The following is a 21,468-nucleotide window of genomic DNA, read 5'->3' on the forward strand; positions in this document are numbered from 1 at the left end:
TGAAGTGATGATGAAGGTGATACACGCAGACAGAGAAATAAAGCCTTAAGGTATATTGTGTATCTGTTCTGCAGTCTTGAACAAAAAACCAATGAAAAGAAGTACGGAGAAAAGCAATTAGAGGGAGCAGCAATCGCAAAGGAGCAGGAGAAGCAGAGGGAGGCAGAAATTCAAAAGAAACAAGAGGAGGAAAGGAGGCGAAAAGAGGAAGAGCAAAAGGCCATGTTCTTAAAGCAAGAAGAGAGGAGAAAACATGAGGAAGAGAAGAAGAGACTGTTGGAAGAGGAGAAGAAGAGACTCTTACAGGAGGAGGAAGAGATCAAGAAGGAGAAAGAAAGGATGAAACGTGAGGAGGAGAGACTCCTGAAGGAGAAGAAAGAGAAACAGGAGAAATTGAGGGTAGAAGAGGAGATGAGGAAGCGAGATGAGGAGGAGAGGAGAAAAAGAGAGGAAGAGATGAGACTCCTGGAGCTGGAGGAGGAAAAGGAAAAACTCCAGAGGGAGGAGGAGCGAAGACTTGAAAGAGAAAGATTCATCAAAAAGATGAAGGAAGAGGAGGAGAAAAAGATAGAGGAGCGGAGAGCAGTTGAGGAGCAAAGAAAAAGAAGGGAGGAAGAGAAAAAGAGGCTCGCAGAGGAAGAGGAAAAAAGAAAGGTGGAGGAGAAACGCTTGAAAGAGGCCAAAGAGAAGGAGCAGCAGAAAATAATAGAGGAAGAGAGAAGAAAAAGGGAGGAGGAGGAGAAAAAACTCAAAGAGTCAGAGGAGAGAAAGAAGAGAGAAGCGGAAGAAAAGGAGAGACGACTCAAAGAGGAGAGAGAGAAGGAGATAGAAAGGATGGAGAGGAAGAAAAAGGAAGAGGAAGAGAAAAGATGTGAAGAGGAGGCGAGGAGAGAGAGGCTCTTAAAGGAGCAGAAAGAGAAGGAGAGGATACAAAGGGAGGAAATGGATAGAATTAATAGGGAAGAAGAAGAAAAGAAGAGGCAACTACAAGAGGAGATGAGAAGGCAGGAGGAGAGGAGAGAGAGGCTCGTAAAGGAGCAGAAAGAAAAGGAGAGGATACAAAGGGAGGAAATGGAGAGAATCAAAAGGGAAAAAGAAGAAAAGAAAAGGCGACTTCAAGAGGAGCTGAGAATACAGGAGGCAGAGAAGAAGAAAAAGGAGGGGGAGGAGAGAAAAAAGAAGGAAGATGAGGTGAAGAGGCAGAGAGAGGAGAAAGAGAAAGCTGAAATGAAAGTGAAAGAGGAAGAAGACAGGAAAAAGAATGAAGAAAAACAAAAGCAGAAGCTGCAGGAGGAGGAGATGGAGAGAAGAAAGAAGAAGGAGGCTCGAGCAGCATCGGTCTGCAGTCTGGAGGCCAACAAGTCAGATGAAGACAAAGAAAAGATGAAAACAGTTCCCTCCTTGTCCATTTCTGAGTTAAACACACACATGACCCCTGCTGGTACCAAACACGCCAACGCGGCTCTTAAAAATGTGACACAAACAAAACTTCCTGCTCCTCACTTCCCTCCGCTGGTCAAAAGCAGCACTGCATCCAAGCGGCTTCCCTCACAAATTCCCAACCAATCACAAGACAGAGAGTATGCCCCTCCATCAGTTCGGAAACCAAACTCCAGCGAGCGGTGAGTTATAGTTCTGAAATAAGTGGTGATTTCACTCTGTGCGTGCTGATTGCGCTTTGTGTGGTCTGTAAACACAGATGGCTTCTTCTTTAATCAGCAAATGAAATCAGAGAGACTCAAAACTTGAAACTGAGTTCATGATCTTAAAAATCACTTATTTCCGACTTAAAGCTGCGTGAAGCTGAATCCGTCTGATTACTTTGTGGTGATTTTTTCAGGATTCTCTGCTCTCTCGCCTAATACTTCTGCCAAGGAGGTCATGTTTTTGTAGCTTTCCCATGTGTGTTATTCTGTACTTAAACACAAAGATGAATTATTGGTTGAAAGTCAACAAAAGGCTTAAAATTTATAATGTATGATTCTTACAAGTGTACTATGTGTTGTCAACATAGTACTGTATAAACATTTAAAATATCATCTCACTTTCAAGTTCAAAATATTGATCTGATGGCCAAATTTATAATAATGCTATATAGATCTATTTAAAACTGTTTCTTACTGCCACTGCTTGTACTGACAACATATATCCATATATGGAATGATCAATGGCGATTCTAAGTATAAGGTTACTTTAGACCTCTGACCTCTTGTGAAAGGTCAAATAAGCTGCCTTTGTTTGTATTGGCAACGTTCAGGAAATGATACTTGTATATGGGGATTATAAATAACACTTAAATTATAGTTTGCATCCAAATATCAGGTCACATTTGACGTCTGACCTCACTTTTACATTTCACATCTGCTTTTTATTTAAGTTAATCCCAAAATGTGTTACATCTTTGAAGACAAATATAATTTATGTAATATATATATAATATATATAGTATAATGCTTTATAATAAGCTGAAGGTATTCAGCTTAATAAAGTGAATATATACAAAACACAGTACTGTTCCCTTAGAAGTACATACTGCCCAGAGAGTGAGCAGCTTTGGTGGAGGTTTGCATCCTGCTGTAATAACTGGTACTGATATCGGTGGTCTTGCCCCTGGTATATCTCAGCTGTCCGTCATCGCTCACCCCTACTTCTGTTTGTTTTTTATAATTAATAATGGCTGTCCTCTGCTCCTTTTCTTCCTGTTTTTCCTTTCTATTATTCACTTTTCCTCTTTCTCTCCAGTCTTGGGCAACTGTCTCTCATAAGCGAGGGTTCACTGTCAAACATTGTTGTGCCAGAAAAGAAAGTCTCTGCCACATGTACTCTGCCTGGCCCTGCTGTTCAGCCAACAGCCCAGAATAAAGCAGTTATATTAGAGGTCTCGATGGTGGTGCCACCTCAACAGAGGCTGTCTGATGCAGAGATTCCTCTATGGAAAGTGCTAGAAGGGAGAATTGGGAAAGTTACACCTGAAAAAATCTCTGCCGAGGAGGGTACAAAACCTTTGTGCAGAGGGTAAGAACAGACTAGGGGGCACATCTTTGTCTGCTTCCCTGCTTAATCCTCTTGTTTGTGCTTCGCATGCCTCGCTAATTGTTTGGTTTCCTAACCATGTTTGTACGAAATGCCAATTAGTGGATATATCCTTCATGTGGTTTTCCCTCTCTTCTAGCTCACACGGAGAGGATGCTGCTGAGGTGCACACGCCTGTTAGGCAAGAGAGCCAACCAGTTAAAGCAAAAGATGGAGATGAACATCATATTGCCGCACCCTCTTCTCAGCCCAGCGCACCGGCAGTTAAAAAGGAGCCTAAAGAGCCAGAGGGACCCAGCGTGGAATCAGCACCCTCAGTCGAGGTTCCCCCCCAAGAAGCTGGAGAGCATGTGACTCTGGCGCTGGAGCCACTTCAGCCCTCGAAACCAAAACCAGAACTGCGGCCGGAACAAGTTCTTCATCCATCAGGAAAACCACAACAGGAGGGAGCAGATGAGGAGAAACCAGCCGATGCCGTGCCTGGTGGTCACGAGCATTTCATCAACAATAAGGACCCAGTGTGCGAGGCAGAAAAACAGCTGTGGGCAGCTGTGGAGGAGACCGCCACCGAGATAGGAGTGGAAAAAGGGATGGAAAGTAGTGAAAGCAAGGAAGCAAAGGAGGAGAAGCTGAAAGAGGAGGAAGGTGTAATAGGGGGGTGAGTCAGCGATGGTTGCTTGCAGTGTTTGCTGCATGGCGTGACACCACATGCGCATTTTAATGGCTAACGTTCCTCTGGGTGCTGCAGCCTATCAAGTGCTTACTCAGCAACTGCAACTAACCTCACCTGAAGCTGTTTTCTTTATATTGACCTCTGTCAGTGCTGCAGTGGTATTTCAAATGGAGCGGTTTGATGAGAGCTTTACACAAGTATATAATGGACCTGTGTGTGTGTGTGTGTGTGTGTGTGTGTGTGTGTGTGTGTGTGTGTGTGTGTGTGTGTGTGTGTGTGTGTGTGTGTGTCTGGTAGTGCTGAGAAATGTGCGCACAAAGAGGCAGATGTGTGTGTTGCAGAGCAGCAGAGGGAGGCGCCTGCTGGTTTCATGTCAGCAGTAGTTGGGGTGTTATACAGAGGGTGAGTCTCTCTGTGTGTGTCCGTGTGTGTGTGCTACTGTGTGGACTTCTACTGTGTGTTTTTCTATCCAGATATGCTTTTATTGCAACGGGTTGCTATTAACAAAGCCCCTAAAGATACCATTTAAAATTGGTTCTTGTTGTCTAATTCAATTCAATTTTATTTATACAGCGCCAAATCACAACAACTGTTCCCTCAAGGCGCTTTATATTGTAAGGTAGACTCTACAATAATACATACAGAGAAAAACCCAACAATCATATGACCCCCTATATGAGCAAGCACTTTGGCAACAGAGGAAAGGAAAAACTCCCTTTTAACAGAAAGAAACCTCTGGCAGTACCAGGCTCAGGGAGGGACGACCATCTGCCATGACTGGCTGGGATGAGTGAGGGAAGACAGGACAAAAGACATGCTGTGGAAGACAGCCAGAGATTAATAACAAGTATAATTCAGTGCAGAGAGGTAGACACTAACACTGGTTCATCCCTCGAGTTAGGATCCTTATTTATGCTGCAGTGATTCATTGGTCAGTGTTGTGATATGTTAAAAAATGAACTATTAACTATTGCTCATCATGATTTTAAAAATTACACACACAAAAAAAAATAAAATTCTAGCTCCTTGGAAGCAAAATGTAAAGAAATGAAGGGTGGCAGTGTAACAGACCGAAGAAATATTAGACGAGGTAAAACATTTAATACATTAACCTCATTATGTAAGAGCCTACACGTTAATGCATTATTACCTCATCTCTAAAAAAGTTGCTGCGTGGCAACTTTCAGTGAAGTACTGAAACATTTTGATGTTTATTAACTGCTTTCGTGGCATTTAAACTGGCTGCATATAAAAGCATCCATCGCTGGAGAATGCACCATCCAGTGGATCTTTGTGATTGTTTTGATTATGTGGTGGGCTGGCTTTGCCAATGTGGTTTTTAAGTATTGAGTGGCTCTTTGAGGATTCATCTTGCATATGTAGCTGCTGGCTTGTCTGTGGGCCGATCTGAGCTCTCAGCTCTGTGCCACCAGAAAGTATTTCACTTGTTCCTAATCCCGTCAAAGAGAAAAATCGGTATGCTGTGCAGAGTTGCTCTCGCTGTAGCAAACAGTGTTTCTTTTGGGTGCTTTTGCACGGCATTTTGGAAAAGCACCAAAACAAAGTCTGGGAAGGAACTATTTTTAATCAAACATGTTGTCTCACCCTCTGTCACAGTGTTCAGAGCTCATGAAGCAGGTCGTTTTCGGGTGAGCTCTGTCTCACAGTTTTCCTGTTGTTCGTATCTGCCCTTTAGCTACGAGACAGTGGCCTCCATCCTGAACACATCAGGATCGACTCTTGCAGGTCAACCGCAACCCTCTATCAAACAGCCATGCCACCTTATAAATAATGAACTCCAGCCATGTTTACATGAAGTAGATCCGGAGATCTTGTGTTCCTCTGAGGCGGATAATGATCCACCGATTCCCATTGATGTGGACATTTTGCCACCCACAGACTTCTCTGACACAGCAGAGAGTCAGGCGACTGCAGAAGAAAAAGTTTCTGAGACTCAGAAAAAAGAGTGCTCATCTTTAAACGAGGCACACAATCTGGTGGCAATTCTGAGAAGAGCTGCTAGTGAACAGGAGAAAGAAAGAGAAGGGAACAGGGAGAGAGAGGAGAGAGAAAAGGTGGAAAACATCAAGAGGGCAGAGAAGCAAGTGAGAGACAGGAAGGAGAGGGAAGAGGAAGCAAAGAAAGAGAAACACAGGTTGGAGAGGGAAAAAGAAGAGGCAAGAAAAAGGTTGGAAAAAGGGAGAAAGGAGATGAGGATGAGTGAGAGAGAAGGGATAAAAGAGGGAAAGGAAGAAAGGAATGGAGTGGACGAAACAAGGCAAGGGAATGAGCATAAGGAGAAAAGGGAAACAGAGCCCGAAACAAAGCAACAGAGAAAGGATGTCAATGAGGAAGTAAAGAAAAAAGAGAAGAAAGGAAAAGGAAAGGAGGACAACCATGGAGAAACCCCACAGTGGAGGACAGAGGCCCTTCCTGTTCTTGCTTTAGAAAAAGTCAACCAGAAAGTGGATAGCAGCCAACAAAACAACTGTCCGCCACTGAGGGAGGTAGAATTAGAGGATATTGCATATGATGAGAGGTCACAAGGTAATAATGAGGAATCAGGATTCAGTTCTGATCCTAAACTAGCAAACACTGTAATATCTAATGCTGAAGTATTGACCAGCCCGGCTGATTCTGCCCCTGCAGCCAAAACTAAAACCAGCAAAGCTGAGGACTATGTTTGTATTGTTAAGAAAACCATGGATGATCCTGGCTTCAAATCACTTAAAAAAGGCAAATCCTATCTTAAACATGGAGCCATCCCAGAGTGGCTGAGAGAGGATGATGTTGAGGAAATATCATATGAGAGGGGACAGGAAGATCTTGGATCCATCTGGCTGGCTGAGCTGTACATGGAAGGGGAAGCAGGGTGAGTAAGGGGTATGGGAGAGATAAATAGCCACAGGGAGAGAGGTGAGTAAAGAGAGAGTTGTGCTCGTTGCTTCTAATGGATCTCTGGACTGTGTTTTCTTTAACTCCGGGGGAAATCACGTTAGTTAAACCCCACTGAGCGTTTGGCCTGGCCGTGCATGTCCTTCTTATGAAAGAGTCATGTATTTGCTTATGAATCATACATGCAACCTTCCAAAGAACATCATTAGACCATTATTGTTGTTCTGGATTAATTATTATTATATGTCCCATCTTCTCCTCAGCTTCCTAATTCGCTGTGACCTAAACTCCATGCTTATTGGAGTCGACTGGTACTTACATAGCACGCTTCTACTCAGTTGAACAGTTCTTTATTTCCATTTACTGTAAACTGAGGAGGGTAATAATCAAAGTTAAGATTATGTTATCTTTCAGTGTTTCAGTGTCAGTGTAGCCCATTGATAGTCTCCTGTAAATCTATGGAAAAATTGCAAATATGAACTTTTAGTAGTTAACCATAGGCTTTCAGTTGTTGTTTAGACAAATGTGTAGCAGTAAATCTTGCAAGCATGAAAATAAAAAAGCATGCAATGGATGTATGTGCATCTACTGCATGAGTTATTTTTGCTGTCTACATGAATATGACACGTCTACTTACATAGTAATCAGTGCAGCTTCACAGAATGTCAAGTGGCGTGGATGCATTGATTGTTTTGATGTTCAGATGCTGTGATGCATTCGAGGCTAGAGAAAGTCAAAACTAGTATAATCTCATTGCTAGGCCTTGGTTCTACTAATGCTCCGGGACTCTCTGTGAAAATCTTTTCCTAACAAGATGTCCAAGGAATGACATAAAAATAGCTGAGTGTGGGAAAAGCACAGTGAGCTTTAACATCCACCATGCACTACCCTTAGTTCATCAAAATGTTTGTCCTTGAATCTTTAGACGTTTGTGATCTTGAAAGGGTAAATATGTGGTTGCTTGAGATGAATGAAGGTGTGTTTGCAAAGAAAGGGAATGGGGCATGAAAAGGATGCTGGCTAGGTTTGTGGTTCTTGAGTTTTGTGAAAAACACACGAGATCTGAAATTTGATTTTCTGTCTTCAGACCAGGCCACCCTTCCCCAGCTGTAAACCAGAAGTCCTCTTCAATTGTTTTCAGCCAACAAACACTTTACCAGAGCCCTGCTCCCAGTCAGCCAAATAAACCAGAAGTTCTTGAGTCATTAACCAGTCTAACAGACAGTCCACATCCTAACCCTCTGTCTGTGTCTCAGCAGGGGATATCAGTCAATCAGACAGTGAGGAATAAACCCGTTCCCCAACTTAATGAATCACAGAAACAGCTGCTAAAAGGACAGAGAAAAGCTGTTGCTACAAATACTAGCCATAGCCTTGAGGTAGCAGCTGATGAGGAGGGAGAACTTGTTCAGTCGTCAGTGGTTCCTTGGCCTCTCCCTCCAAGCACTTCCAACATACAGTCTGATACAAAACATACTAAGACATACACAGACATGAGCGTCACTAAAGTAGATAGTGAAATAAATACAGTCACACAATCACACACAAGTCTTGAAATGAAGGTTAAGGAAGATGTGAACAACTCCAAGACTTTCAGTTTAAACAAGAGTGACAGTGACAGCCAAAAGAGTGACAGTGCACAAATGAACAACCTTTGCACGAGTCACTCCAAAGACCAACAACTCCAAGAAGAGGAAAAGTTCCTATTGGCTAAAATTCGCCTGATGTCAGGTGACTCATCCCCGGTGTCCAGCATTCACAATATGAAACGACTCATCCCAGCCCCGGGGGATATTGACTGTGACACTGAGCAGCCAAAAAAACAACTGGACATCGCCACAGATCTCACTGTTGTCAATCAACACTTAGTTTTTCCCAGCTTTGATGCCCTGCAGGAAATATCACTAACTGAAACAGAAGAGCCACAGGCAGAGGAAAATGCGTAAGTCAGGATAGGCTGTTATCTTGTCCTGTTTTATTAGACCAACTCGTTTGAGACTTGGCTTATAAAGCACAATGTTTTAGTACAGCTTTGTGTGCTGAGATCTAATGTTGTCTTTTCTTGGCTGAACTTGGCTGAACCCCAAAAAACAAGCTCTGGTGTAGTCTGTGTATCTGTACACATGAGTGCATGTGGCTGTTCTAGAGGTCACTTTTTTCAACTTTATGTTCAAAGAGTATTTTACACCGAAACGCTGAAAAGAGGCCCTAGGTGCAGATCCCGGATGAGACCCCATTTTGTTACAAATCGCTAAAACTTGCAACAAAAAGAAGGGAGTGTGTTCAAGGCCATCATAATCAGCAAGATTATTTAAACTAAAAAAATGTGTCAGGTGTTTGATGTATGCTTGGCTGAGTGACAGTGAGGAAAGAGGCTTGCAAGATCTGTCAAAATCAGGCTCTGATGACAACCAGCTGGCTTAAGGCTTTTGCTTAGGTCACACATGGGTGATGTGACCCAAAAAGGCAAACTGAGATGCTTAAAAATGAGTGTATGCCCATAAAATGCCAAAAGCGTAGGCCTGCATTGAGGCAACCATGCTGCAAATCCTGATGCAAATCACACGACTGCTGTATGTTTTCCATCACGCTCTTTTAACATCGTGAGTTTGTTCAGTTCATCATCATCATCATGGCAAGCTTGCATGTCAAATCTGAAAAATTGCACATGGCAATGATGAAACGGCATCGATAACCTCCTTCATTTCTTCTAAGTTAAGCTTTTTTCACATCATATATCTTTTTTTTCCTAGGCCAAAACACCAGCTGGCTGACCTCCCTGATGACGTAGTTAAGAAACCACCATTCCAACTAGACGACTCGCCCAGCACAGTCCATCACTGTGAGATCACATCATCTCGTCTTCCTACTTTACCAGAAGAAGAGACCTCTGACCCCAGGACCCTGGATCCTGTTACAGTGGTCCGGGAGGAGGCTGATGGGAAGGACGACACAGCTGAGGTAAATTTAATGAATACTCATCTTTATACTTTTCTTTACTCATCATACGTATTTGGCTTTTCATTTGCGTAGATGCACAGAAACAACATTTCTTTCCCTCTTTCTCCAGGATCTGGTGAACTCCAGCCAATCGCTGCTCGAGTGGTGTCAGAGCATCACTAGTGGGTACCAGGGGGTAAAGGTCACAAACTTCAGCACTTCCTGGAGAAATGGGCTGGCCTTCTGTGCCATCCTACACCACTTCCATCCAGACAAAATGTACGGCATTTTACACAAAAGTTACTAGTTTTGAGTAGATTCTCTTTAGAAATTATAAATATTAACTAAACTGTTCATCTTAATGTTGTAAGCTACTTTTCTGTTCCTGCTTTTGTGCCATTAGAGATTTTGACCAGTTGGACCCTCATGATATCAAACTCAACAATAAAAAGGTGAGCATGATTTAATGTTTTTAGTTTAGTGCACTGTGCCATCAGTTTGTTTTTGCAGCCACATGAAAGGATGATGACATAGTTCTGGTAACTTTTAGATCAATATTTTTCATGCAATATAGTCAGAGATGTTTGACGATTAACACCCAGAGCAATAAGTATAATTCTTAGCCCACCCCTTATTTCTTTATATTTTGCTTACAAGCAGCCAGACGTTCTTGTATTTTTTAAAGTGGTCCTGAATGATAGTTTTCCAGGCTTTGCTCCAGAGCACATATTCTGCTGTTCTATTAAAAGAGTGTTGCTAGGGCAATTGTTGCCATCTCCCATTGTAATCCTGTGTTTCCTAACAACATCAGGCGTTTGATGGCTTCGAGGCGCTGGGAATCTCTCGCCTGCTGGAGCCGTCAGACATGGTCCTTCTGTCCGTGCCTGACAGGCTCATAGTCATGACCTACCTCAGCCAGATCCGCTCACACTTCACCAACCAGGAGCTGAGCGTGCTGCAGATAGAGCACAACAGCAGTAAGTCCAGTTACGGCGTCGCTCTCACCGGCCCGACTCCCACGAATGTGGACGCTGCTGCTTTCTGCATGGCCAGACTAAATGAAGGAGTGAGTCTAGAAGAGGGAGGAAGCAGCACGCTGGTGGTCCCGCCGCCAAGAGCTAAACGACAGCTTAAAGGTACTAGTATTATTCCCTCTGTATGATTATTTTATTATATATTCACCAAATAAGGTTAATTTTGCCCACTTTGGCTTTTTGGAACTTTTACAGTTTCTGTTGTCTTACCATAACAAACTGTGCAGGCATAGTTAAAAACTTTTTATTATGCAAGCCCTTTCACACCATAAACCTGGGTTAAAAAAAAGAGCAAAAACAGCGAGGAGAGCAGAAAGGAAAGGAGCAAAGGTGGAAACACTAGTGTTTCCCAGGGTAACTTAGGAATGTGAAGTAGCAAAGTTAGAGCTAAGGCAACAAGAGGCACAGAAAACAGATCAATAAATCAAGTTCACAATGCCTCACTTAAGATTTTTGTTGGTTCCCAGAGATACCAGATGTGCCTTTTTAGTGCAAATGTGTTTAATATTCATTTTGGCTATAAATATTAGTCCCAGTAGAACAGCTGTGAAATTTATTATTCTTATTTGAAACTCCTGAATGTCCCTGGAGACACGTTATCTCAAATAGATTCATGAGCGATGAGGTCTGGCATTAACTCTGCGTGTTCTGTCAAAGTTGGAAAAGTTCTGATGAGTTCATATGTGAGAAAACCATCTCAGCCTTTTTCCTTCCTGTGCTGTTATCAATGGTTTGGCCTGGTCGGCATCCAGTTAGGACATCCAGTAAGTGATGTCATGTACATCTGTGCTTCAATCACGATGTAGTAATATTTAATATGTCATGACCATTAGGGCATTATTTTCTGCTGTGGCTCCTGGTAATCACAGACATCCACAAAGTGTCAATGGAGCAGATTCAGATACATGTTTTACTTTCACTTTGATAGTTCTTTCTTTGGCTTTTCATTTTACTGGATTAAGTACATATGGATAAATACTCTGTACCAAGTTTTCTGAGGCCTTAAAACAATTAAAGAAATATAACATGTAATCATTTGTCTGTCCTGCTTTTAGTGGAGGAGTCCATAACTCCAGTCCCGCCCCCACGGTCTCTTACAAAGGTAGTCAAGCCTGGGCCGGCTCAGGTAACACTTTGTCTTTCTTCCTTTATTATTTCCATCAGCAAACAAACTTTTCAGGCCAAAAAATACGTGAAACACTCTCAATTTTTACTTTGCATTTTCACCTCTGTTTAACTTTATACATCTGCTTTACTGTAGCTATATGAAAGTTTTATATTTCTTCTCCAGGATGAAAATACAATGTCTAACTCTGCAACAGAAAACACGAGTAATACAGGTATGAGCCTGCAGAGTAAGCCTTTTCTAACATTTGAAGCATTTGTTTTAGCACTCTTTCCCTCACTTTTTTCCCTACTCTGATTTGTGTATTTCAATTCTTGCAGAGTTTCAGCGTGCAGATGAGCCCCAGCCTCCAAAACAAGACGAGGAAACAATGGTCAGTCATGTGTTCTTCCCCTTTTCTGTTCTTTATTTCATTTCTATATCATTTTGATTCTCACATCATTATTAATTGATGGCTCCAAAAAGTACTGAATAACAGCTGTCCAGTTCATCATTCACATCTTATATTCTCCATCCTTTGACCTCTCTAATCTTTTTGACCCTCTTCTTCTGCTTCTCTTCGTATGTCCCCCTCCCCTTTCTGCTGTCCGACCCCCTCTTTCTGTTGCTCTCTTTTCTTCCTCTGTTTGTGGCTTTCTGTCGTCATTCTGTATGTTCGTGTGTGGTTGTGTGTGTTTGCCTCTATTCGTCTGCGTGTCTTTGTACGTGTATGATGGTGGCTTGTGGTCAGTCTCTGCAGGACACCAGCCAGTATGTGTTGAGTGAGCTGGCAGCATTGGAGACAGAACAGAAGCACATCGACAGCAGAGCTGCAGTGGTGGAGAGACGACTGCGAAGTCTCATGGAAACAGGTGAGTCACTTAATTAAACCTCTGATAAGCAAGAAGTGAACGGTGCAGAATTCACTAAGCAGATTTAATCCAATGGACTTTTGCATTGATTAAGTGGTTGCAGTTATGTGTCATCACTGGATTACTCCTGTTTTCTCTTCCCTATCCCCTGGTCATAGCAGGTGGCTGCCCCTCCCTGAACATTGTTCTGTTAATAATAATAATAATAAAATAATAATAATAATATATTGTATTAATAGGCACCTTTCAGGGCACTCAAGGACATCTTACAATCAATGAAATAACAAAATCGAGTATATGGCGATTAAAAACACATCAGAGAATGAAAAAGTTTCAAAGACGAGCTGACAATCGTCTGAAAGCTCTAACTGGGGTCTAACAGAGGATGGTGGAGGTGGAGGATCCCAGAGTGGAGTAGAGCAAGCTGTGACAATGTGCAGAAGATCGGTGAGATACAGAGGTGCAGGGTTATGGAGAGACTTGAAAGTAAGAAGATGAATCTTAGAATTAATGCAGTATTTTGCAGGAAGTAGTAGAAGGACAGGATTTATATATTTTACTGAAGGAGTTCAGGAGCAGGCCTGTGTTAGAGGTCTCTTCTTGTCAAAAGGGAGTTCTTCCTCTCCAACATCACCGAGTGCTTGTAAGAGGGGAAGGTGGCACTATAAGACGCCAAAAAATATACATGTAAATGCATAAAAAGATGAACTAAATTGAACCGAACCTTAAATCTCCTGACCTGCATGCAGATGAATACCCTCCTCAGCCATGATGCTAACCTGCCTTCTACTTGTGATTATAATGAAATAAATTCCAGATCCAGCTCTGTCTAGTTTACACTTTTTTTTGTTGTTAAATAGTATCTTGCATGTGGATCTTTATGTTTAATGATCTTTATCTTTATCTGTATTCAAATATTCACAAGCTTTCATGTCTTTTCTCTGCTGTTGCAGGAAGTGACCGTGATGAAGAGGAGAGACTGATCCAGGAGTGGTTCACTCTGGTAAACAAGAAGAACGCTCTGATCCGCAGACAAGACAACCTGGAACTGCTGTAAGACCTCCCACATATCAGTATACACATACTCATATACGTATATTTTACATTTGTTTTAAACCGACTTGTTCTTAACTGCATCTATAGACAAGAGGAGCAGGATCTGGAGAGGAGATTTGACCTTCTGACCAGAGAACTGCGCGTAATCATGGCTATTGAAGGTCATTAAAGTAGTGGAAACAAGTAATCTGTACAATATCAGTCAAAATGATTTACAGATAATAATACAAATCTAAATGGTAAAAAAAAATTAAAACACAATGAATTTGATCTTTTTGAGTGCTGCTTTTTGTGCAGACTGGCAGAAGTCACCCGCTCAGCAGCAGAGGGAGCAGCTGCTCCTCCAGGAGCTGGTGTCTTTGGTCAACCAAAGGGACGAGATCATCAGGGATATCGACACCAAGGAGAGACGGTCAGTATATGTAGGGTTATGTGAAAGAGACAAAGTGGGTTACAGGAAGATTATACATCCAAAAAACAAAAGAGATTAGTTTGTTATTTGGATCTTTATGCCTATCTATGATAGAGGGGTGCAGATATCCATGAGCTCAGCACCGTACCGTGCTTTTGTGTTTGCAGGGCCTTGGAGGAGGATGAGCGTCTGGAGCGTGGTCTCGAAATGAGGAGGAGAAAATACAGCAACAAAGAAAAATGTGTGTTACAGTGAGACGAGTGAGGACAAGCACAAACGGCTTTTACTCCAAAGCCCCAAAAGAGTACTTTTTTTAAAAATAGAAAGCTGTTTTTTAAGGATGCTGGGGCTCTGTATTTTCTTGTATTTAAAGTGCCTTGAGGACTGCTCTGAGTTTGACACTGCAAAACATATGTCATCTTCTCTGATAAAAAAAAAAAAAGAAATTCAAGTGTTCATTATTTTAAGTGTGTCTTAATATATAAGTATTGATTGATTCTTTTCACCTATTTTTATTTATTTAAATTATGTATCTGACTGTTTTACATCTATTGCACATTTGCTTTTTGTGTGTTTCTGTTTCTAATCTGTGACTTTCAGTATTCAAACACTGGCTTATCCTCCATTGTGAAAAACGAGGCCAAAATATTTGCAGCCTTGAGGGGAAGTTTAGTTTACAGTTGTTTGTAATCTGCAGGTTTCTAGTAATGTCACCCTACTTGTCACTTCCCCGAGGAAAAAGTCCATAAACACGCCCGAGCATTTTGGATATCAAAATAGTATGTGGTAAGTCATGAGCTGGACTCGAATGCCCAATGTTGTTAGCGGAGGATACGTGTTTTCAGATTCAGGATGACCCCCTGCAGCCTCATGGAGCTCAAAGATGTTTCCAGCCTAAAGTTACACCTTGGTAACTTGCAGTCTTTGTGGATGTGATTGCTCACGTCTGCAATATTCACAGAAATCAAAGTGCTTTCCATTTCTGTGTCGACTACTGCATGCATGCTTATGGAGGTGTGCTAATAAAGTGGCACTGTGCTCCACAGCACCACTATGTATTCATACTGTAGCTGCGTATAATGAATCGAGGATGTTTGTGATGATGAAAATAAAAACATATCGGCTGGTTGCTCATCTGTCATGACTGTTTTCATCACTTAGTCTTCATCACACTTCATAGATTATGTAACCCAGGGCAGTAACTGTAATATGATCCTAATGTATAATCGTAACATGCTAAAATCACCCTGTGCACATAATAGCATAAAGGCATTGGACGCTACAAAAATATCCCCTAATGTGATGCTGCAGTGATCACAAAACAGACATTGCTGGATAGTGATCAATACAGCTGAAATCTAAATTTAACAACACTTCAGGGTAAATATCTGTTTTTACCTTGCTTGGTGTGTCTCAAATGAGGTTTGGTAATGCATCTCCAACTGGCAATCCAGCTGTGAGGAAATTACTTAAATTGTTAAGCCAAAGACGTCAAACTCATTTTACATCATGGGCCACATACAGCCCACTAGGGTTAAGTTGGTTGGACCAGTGTAGAGAAGCTTAACTACACATGTGATCTCTGAGATATCTTAACATAAGAAGGGGGGAAAGTGTAATTTTAACAGTTTTAACAGTGTACAGTTATTTCCCAGACTGCCCTGTAATTATAAAACAGAAAGCTATTGTTTATGCATAAAAAACAACCTTTTTCTTTTAGTTAAAAGGCCAAAATGTATGCTCTTCTTTAAAGTTTCCAAAGTTGTCCAGTGGGCCAGCTTTGACCGTCTGCCAATAAGTGATTTCCAGTATTTATGATTGGCGGTATTTAAACGGTTGTAAATGACTTGTTGGCCTTTAATATGTAAAACATATGTCAAATATATCTCTTGTGAATGGGATCGAGCCACTTTAAGCCAGAAAGATCATTTCTGCCACAGAGTAGAAGCTGCAATCAGTTTCTGGCAATTATTTATGCTTTATTTATGAATATGATACTCTCATTAACATAAAAAAATGTCTTTCTCAGAAGAGATCTGGCAAAGAGGGAAGCAACAACCATAACATAACAGTTGTATAAATATATTTTAAGTGCCAAAAACGATTGGATTGATTATAATGTAGAACACAGAAGAACAATAACGCAGAGTCATAAAGATTCTTACAAAACATGTAATTTCTTTATTTTATTTATAAGACCTTCGTAAATCCTGCTGACTGCAGACTATCAATATAACCAAAGATATTGATGAATTAAAATGTGACTATATACACTTAACTATATATTTTTGGCATTGTATAATCTATTTGACGTGTAGACTGATACTGATAAATCAGCTAACAAAAATCAGTTTAATAAAAGAAATTATAAGTCAGAGCCACTGTTTAGTACTACTGCACGAACACAGCAAAGAGCAAATGTAAACTGATGCAGCCCCAAAAGATCTTAATAGAGGCATGAAAATCGTTTTCTGTATGCGATTGGATGTAAGGTGCAGAATAACGATCTCCAGCATGTCCCTGGTGGTCTAGTGGTTAGGATTCGGCGCTCTCACCGCCGCGGCCCGGGTTCGATTCCCGGTCAGGGAACTAGCTTTTTCGTGTTCTATGATGGCTACATGTTTGTTTTCCAATTACACAACTACTTCTACTGGCACGGAGAGGCTAAGCTTCACCTGTTTTTTTTTTTTTTTTTTTTATCTCTGACCCTAGTATAAAAATATTGAGTCATAACCAAAACTGAATATTTACTGTTATGTATTATGTTTGTTTGCACGTAGTCTTGTTTACACTCGTACCGTTTACCTGAATGAGCTTGTTTTTTGCGTGCAGTTACTGGACTTCATAGAGCATTAGAGCTAATCAGCTAATCACCAGGACTCACTAATCTGAAATAACTGACAGGATCGAGCCGATCCAAAGCGGGGTGAACCTGCACTCCTTTGTTAGCCGCCGCTTAGCTGGAGAACCAGCTGAAGTTGTGATTGCAAACCCTCACGTTTGTCATGCAGGTAGAGAACACCCACCCGAGGTGTTTCCTGAGCTGCCTATTCTTGGCTGGTCTCTACGTTGGCAGTTTGTACGTCTGGAGAAGCAGCTCACCAAGGTATACAGCTCACCAACAGGCATGAGAGAAGTGCTGTTAGGCCAGACAACTAAACTTAAACTGTGCGTGCAGGGATCATCCCAGTGTGATAAAGCGTCGCTGTGCTAGTGTGCTGCTGGTCTCTGTAGTGTCACCTGCAGTTGTGAAGACATGGATACACTGGGCTGATGTCAAGGTGAGTATACTGTAGATAGTAACATTTCCCCTGGAGGATTTACCTTGTGACCCGACAAGTTTCAGCACTATGAGTTTAACTCAACTCTGTGACAATTTAAACTCCACCTATCGTTCAATTCTGAATCTGTTTGTTTATTTGTCCCGATTGTTACCTTTGTAAAGGATCTTTTCCATCAGTAATCTATACCAATCAAATCAAATCTGTGATTACTGCTCATCTAAAATTAAATGTTATGAACAATATTCCCAAAAGTATTTGCTTTTTTTTCTTCAAACTCAACTTGAACTTGAAATATCCGTAAGGTTTAATGTGATGTTGCTATGATGTAGCTATAACAGCTTCAACTTTTCTGGGAAGGCTTTCCACAGAAGAAGTGTTTATGGGAATTTTTGACCATTCTTCCATCCCAAAGGTGTTCCATCAGTTTGAGGTCAGGACTCTGTGTAAGCCAGTTAAGTTTTTCCCCACCAAGCTTGCTCATCCATGTCATTATGGACTTTGCTTTGTGCACTGGTGCGCAGTCCTGTTGGAGCAGGAAGGAGTCACCCTCGTCCCCAAACTCTTCCTATAAAGTTGGGAGCATGAAAATGTCTTGATATGCTGAAGCATTAAGAGTTCCTTTCACTGGAACTAAGGGGCTCAGCCCAACTGAAAAACAACCCCAGACTATAATCCCCCCTTCACCAAACTTTACACTTGGCGCAATGCAGTCAGACAACCACCAAACCCAGACCCATCGGATTGTCCATCATCCACAGAGCACGTCGCTATTGCTCTGGAGTCCAGTGGCGGAGTGCTTAACACCACTGTATATGACACTTTGCATTATTCTTGGTGATGTGAGGCTTGGATGCAGCTGCTCGGCCATGGAAACCCATTCAATGAAACTCTCTCCACACTGTTCTTGAGCTAATCTGAAGGCCACATGAAGTTCGGTGACTCGTTTCACTTCAGTGACTCGTTTAAACGTCATTCTCACGGTTTCTAAAACACATTTTGCCCTTCAGGCGGACGTGTCTGTGTGGGAGTTGATGGGACTTCGCATGGACGGTTTGGTTGCTGCATCCATATTACCTTTATTACTTACTATGGTAAGTCAGGGGATCCCATATCTGATTAACTTGATTCTGCATTCAAAATATTAATATAAATTTTGTTTAGCATACATTTGTAACATTTTGCTTCATTAGAGATGGAAAAGAATAGTACTGATTTCAAATTGCTTAACTGAGGGCACAAATATCTCTGAAGTTTTATATGTAGCGCACATTAAATACTTACAGATGAAAACCCAGGATTTATTTACATTTACATCATTAACATAAGATTTGTCAGAAATGAAGAAAACCATAGTCAATGAGTCTTTCAGTAGCTTCAAACAGTAATCTGTAGATCCCGTTTCTCTCATACAGCAATATATTTATGCTTAGCTGAGGCATGCTTGACATTTCAGAGATTTATTTCCATTCCTGCTAAGCGTGGCCTCAGCTTAGCTTTGCAACTTCCATTAAATGTCTACGTTCTGCAGTAATATCCCCATGGGCGAGTTTAAACCACACACTGACAAATGTACCCTGTAGTTTCCAGTTTAATCTTTTTTTTTTAAATTTACATCCTCTAGATTTTATAAACAACTGGTTTTACTCTCCCACGTCAGGTTTTTTATCTCGGCCCACTGGTTCACTCCGCTATAGACAACCCCAAAGGCTTCACCGGGGAAATGCAGTGTGCACTGGGTACGTTTGTCTCTATAATAACTGAATGTTATGTTGGGTTAACTGGAATCAGAGAGCTGCACATGTGTGCTTTCATGCACTTCTCCCAGATGTTCAGTCATGGAGGCGGTGTGCGGGGGACGCAGTGTGGCTCAGAAACCAGGTGGTGGCACCAGTGACAGAGGAGCTGGTGTTCAGAGGGGCCATGCTTCCTATGTTGGTGCCCTGCACGGGACCCACAGGCGCTATCGTCACCGCTCCACTGTTCTTTGGAGTTGGTATGTGAAAAAGTTTTCAAACAGAAAAAAAAACCATATTTGCATATATTTGAACTATTTCAGATTAAATTTTAACACCAAGTTCGAGAGACTTCTTCTTCTCCCAGCAGTTCCTACATCCATGAACGCTCTCTGTGATCTTCCTCTTTTCCTCCTGCCTGGCAGCTCCATATTCACCCTCTTTTGTCCAATCCAGTCGCCACCCTTCCTCTGCACCAAGGAGGAGAGAATAATAAATGTTGCATTTTGTGCCTCATTTTTTCTTCCAAATCTATGTTTGCAAGTGTTACATTACATTTGGTTTGACTGCCTTTAATGTCAACTGCCTCATTTTAGCTCATTTCCACCATGTCATAGAGGAGCGACGCCTTGGGAAAGAGAGCATGAGTGTCATCCTTCTGGTGGCAGGTCAGTTAGCTGAAAAGGCAAACCATGTTGTCATGATCAGAGCAAGGTGACTCATTTCTTTTAGCTTGATTTTGATCATCTTTATGTGACATGGACTGATAAAACTAAAACTGAGCACTTTGATCGCATCTTTTTTTCTCTCACAGGGATGCAGTTCTTGTACACAACTGTTTTTGGTGCTTTTACTGCCTTTATATTCATGAGAACTGGTAAGATATGTGATCTATACGATAATTTGGTCACTCATTAGCCTACGATAATCAACCCATTTCATCTGAAATCTTTGTTTTGTTTTGGGGTTTTTTAAGGGCATGTTGTCGGTCCAGTTTTGTGCCATTCATTTTGCAACAGTCAGGGCCTGCCTGACATCAGCTCTGCCCTGCAACACCCTCACAGTTCAGCTCTGCTCTTCTCATATCTGATGGGAGGCCTGCTGTTTCTGGTGCTGCTCTTCCCGCTGACAGACCAGTACTTTTATGGTCCCATTCCCATCTGCAGCCTGGCTCCCCCTCCAGGGTCGGTTTGCTGAATGAAATCGAATTAAGTTAAATGCGCTCCAGCTCTCCTTCTTTTACTCTGGATTTCATTTTGTGATGTAAAAAGTTGCTGTTTTTTTTTCTTTTTAACAAAACTAAAAATCTATGCGTGTATATATGTCTATGCGTGGGTGGGTCAGCATGAGAGCAGAATGATTAGAGCAGTTTAGACATTTCCTGCATGGTTAAAAATATTTCCTACTGTATTGAAACTCAATGCCAGTACAACTTTCCCCGGTTAAAAGGGAGAAAAAGAGGTGTGTGTGTGTGTGTGTGTGTGTGTGTGTGTGTGTGTGCATGGCTGAGAAAAAAAACACATGCAGACAGAGCGATGGAGACAGACACAAACACAGACGATGTTGCCAGAAAATACACAAAGGGAACCAAAGTGAGAGGCACAACTAAAACGTGTGCTATTAGGACAAATAAGGCTATGACAGTCAGGCTGTAGCAGTAAATACAGAAAGAAGTGAGGGAAAATGGTTGGAGTGGGCAGAGAAAAGGAAAGAGGAGAAATGTAAAGGAAAAGTGGAGCGGGAAGAAGCTTAAAGTATTTCCCCAGGGAAACTGAAAATGTGAAGTAGCAGAGATGAGGGAGAGGAGGTCATTCAGGGTCTGTGGAAATGGTTAAAGGTTGCATTGGACAATTAAGAGTCAGACAGATGTTTACAAATTAAAACAGTGGGGGTAAAGTCACGCATGTTTCTGCACATGTACTACATGCATATCTTAGCTGTTCTTCAGTCAGTAAACTCTGGTCTTGACTAAAGTTTTTTTTGAATCCCATTTCAACTGGTAAGGTTTTCTTTAAGCCTTTATTAGATGGAAAAGGAGAAAAGTGGGGGAAATGACACGCAGGAGATGGTCTGTGGCAGATATGAACACAAACAGCCTTTGGCATACGGGCTGCCTGTTTAACCACATGTACAGACGCTCCTGCAGCAAAAAAAGATCAGATTTTTGTAGTGTTCCTCTGCACACCACCACAGTGGATTTTAAATCAAACAATCAACATGTGATTGAAGCACAGACTTTCAGCTTTAACTCAAAGGCTTTAACAAACATATTATACTGGCTGTTTAGGAATTACAGTCATTTTTTATGTACAGTTCCCCATTTTCAGAAGCTCAAAATGAATTGGACAGTTGACTCATAAGCAGGTTCGTGCCACACTGAGGCCTGTTTTCATGATAAATGTAGCACACGTAACACTGGAAGTTGTTTCAA

At 41.6% G+C, this 21,468-nt stretch overlaps 2 protein-coding genes and 1 non-coding gene across 15 annotated transcripts in view; all 3 read left to right on the plus strand.

Annotated features, from left to right (window-relative positions):
* LOC101467183 (EH domain-binding protein 1-like protein 1) overlaps positions 1 to 15,149 on the plus strand; it is a 28,712-nt gene extending 13,563 nt beyond the window's left edge. For 6 of the 13 annotated variants that reach the window (XM_076889315.1, XM_076889321.1, XM_076889319.1 and 3 more), the window contains 18 exons: positions 75 to 1,622; positions 2,743 to 3,015; positions 3,173 to 3,691; positions 4,004 to 4,108; positions 5,403 to 6,578; positions 7,689 to 8,543; positions 9,355 to 9,562; positions 9,672 to 9,820; positions 9,945 to 9,993; positions 10,353 to 10,677; positions 11,631 to 11,701; positions 11,867 to 11,915; positions 12,022 to 12,074; positions 12,432 to 12,552; positions 13,506 to 13,605; positions 13,696 to 13,769; positions 13,906 to 14,020; positions 14,188 to 15,149. In XM_076889315.1, the coding sequence (XP_076745430.1) occupies positions 75 to 1,622; positions 2,743 to 3,015; positions 3,173 to 3,691; positions 4,004 to 4,108; positions 5,403 to 6,578; positions 7,689 to 8,543; positions 9,355 to 9,562; positions 9,672 to 9,820; positions 9,945 to 9,993; positions 10,353 to 10,677; positions 11,631 to 11,701; positions 11,867 to 11,915; positions 12,022 to 12,074; positions 12,432 to 12,552; positions 13,506 to 13,605; positions 13,696 to 13,769; positions 13,906 to 14,020; positions 14,188 to 14,275 (5,878 nt within the window). In that variant the 3' untranslated portion in view covers positions 14,276 to 15,149. The remainder of the gene's footprint in view (positions 1 to 74; positions 1,623 to 2,742; positions 3,016 to 3,172; positions 3,692 to 4,003; positions 4,109 to 5,402; positions 6,579 to 7,688; positions 8,544 to 9,354; positions 9,563 to 9,671; positions 9,821 to 9,944; positions 9,994 to 10,352; positions 10,678 to 11,630; positions 11,702 to 11,866; positions 11,916 to 12,021; positions 12,075 to 12,431; positions 12,553 to 13,505; positions 13,606 to 13,695; positions 13,770 to 13,905; positions 14,021 to 14,187) is intronic. The other 7 variants (XM_076889317.1, XM_076889316.1, XM_076889318.1 and 4 more) reach the window with 7 other exon arrangements.
* Positions 15,150 to 16,537: 1,388 nt separating this feature from the next.
* trnae-cuc (transfer RNA glutamic acid (anticodon CUC)) lies at positions 16,538 to 16,609 on the plus strand. Its single transcript has one exon. It is a non-coding gene; the product is annotated as a tRNA-Glu (tRNA).
* A 449-nt stretch (positions 16,610 to 17,058) lies between these two features.
* Positions 17,059 to 21,230, plus strand: LOC101469070 (CAAX prenyl protease 2). Its single transcript, XM_004550299.2, has 8 exons — positions 17,059 to 17,126; positions 17,199 to 17,301; positions 18,312 to 18,395; positions 18,962 to 19,040; positions 19,130 to 19,297; positions 19,634 to 19,705; positions 19,852 to 19,914; positions 20,014 to 21,230. Exons 3-8 carry the CDS (start codon positions 18,336 to 18,338, stop codon positions 20,232 to 20,234), a joined length of 663 nt encoding a protein of 220 aa, XP_004550356.2. The 5' UTR covers positions 17,059 to 17,126; positions 17,199 to 17,301; positions 18,312 to 18,335; the 3' UTR covers positions 20,235 to 21,230.
* The last annotated feature ends 238 nt before the right edge of the window (positions 21,231 to 21,468 follow it).

The sequence above is a fragment of the Maylandia zebra genome, linkage group LG10, assembly GCF_041146795.1.
Source record: "Maylandia zebra isolate NMK-2024a linkage group LG10, Mzebra_GT3a, whole genome shotgun sequence".
Classification (NCBI taxonomy): Eukaryota; Metazoa; Chordata; class Actinopteri; order Cichliformes; family Cichlidae; genus Maylandia; species Maylandia zebra.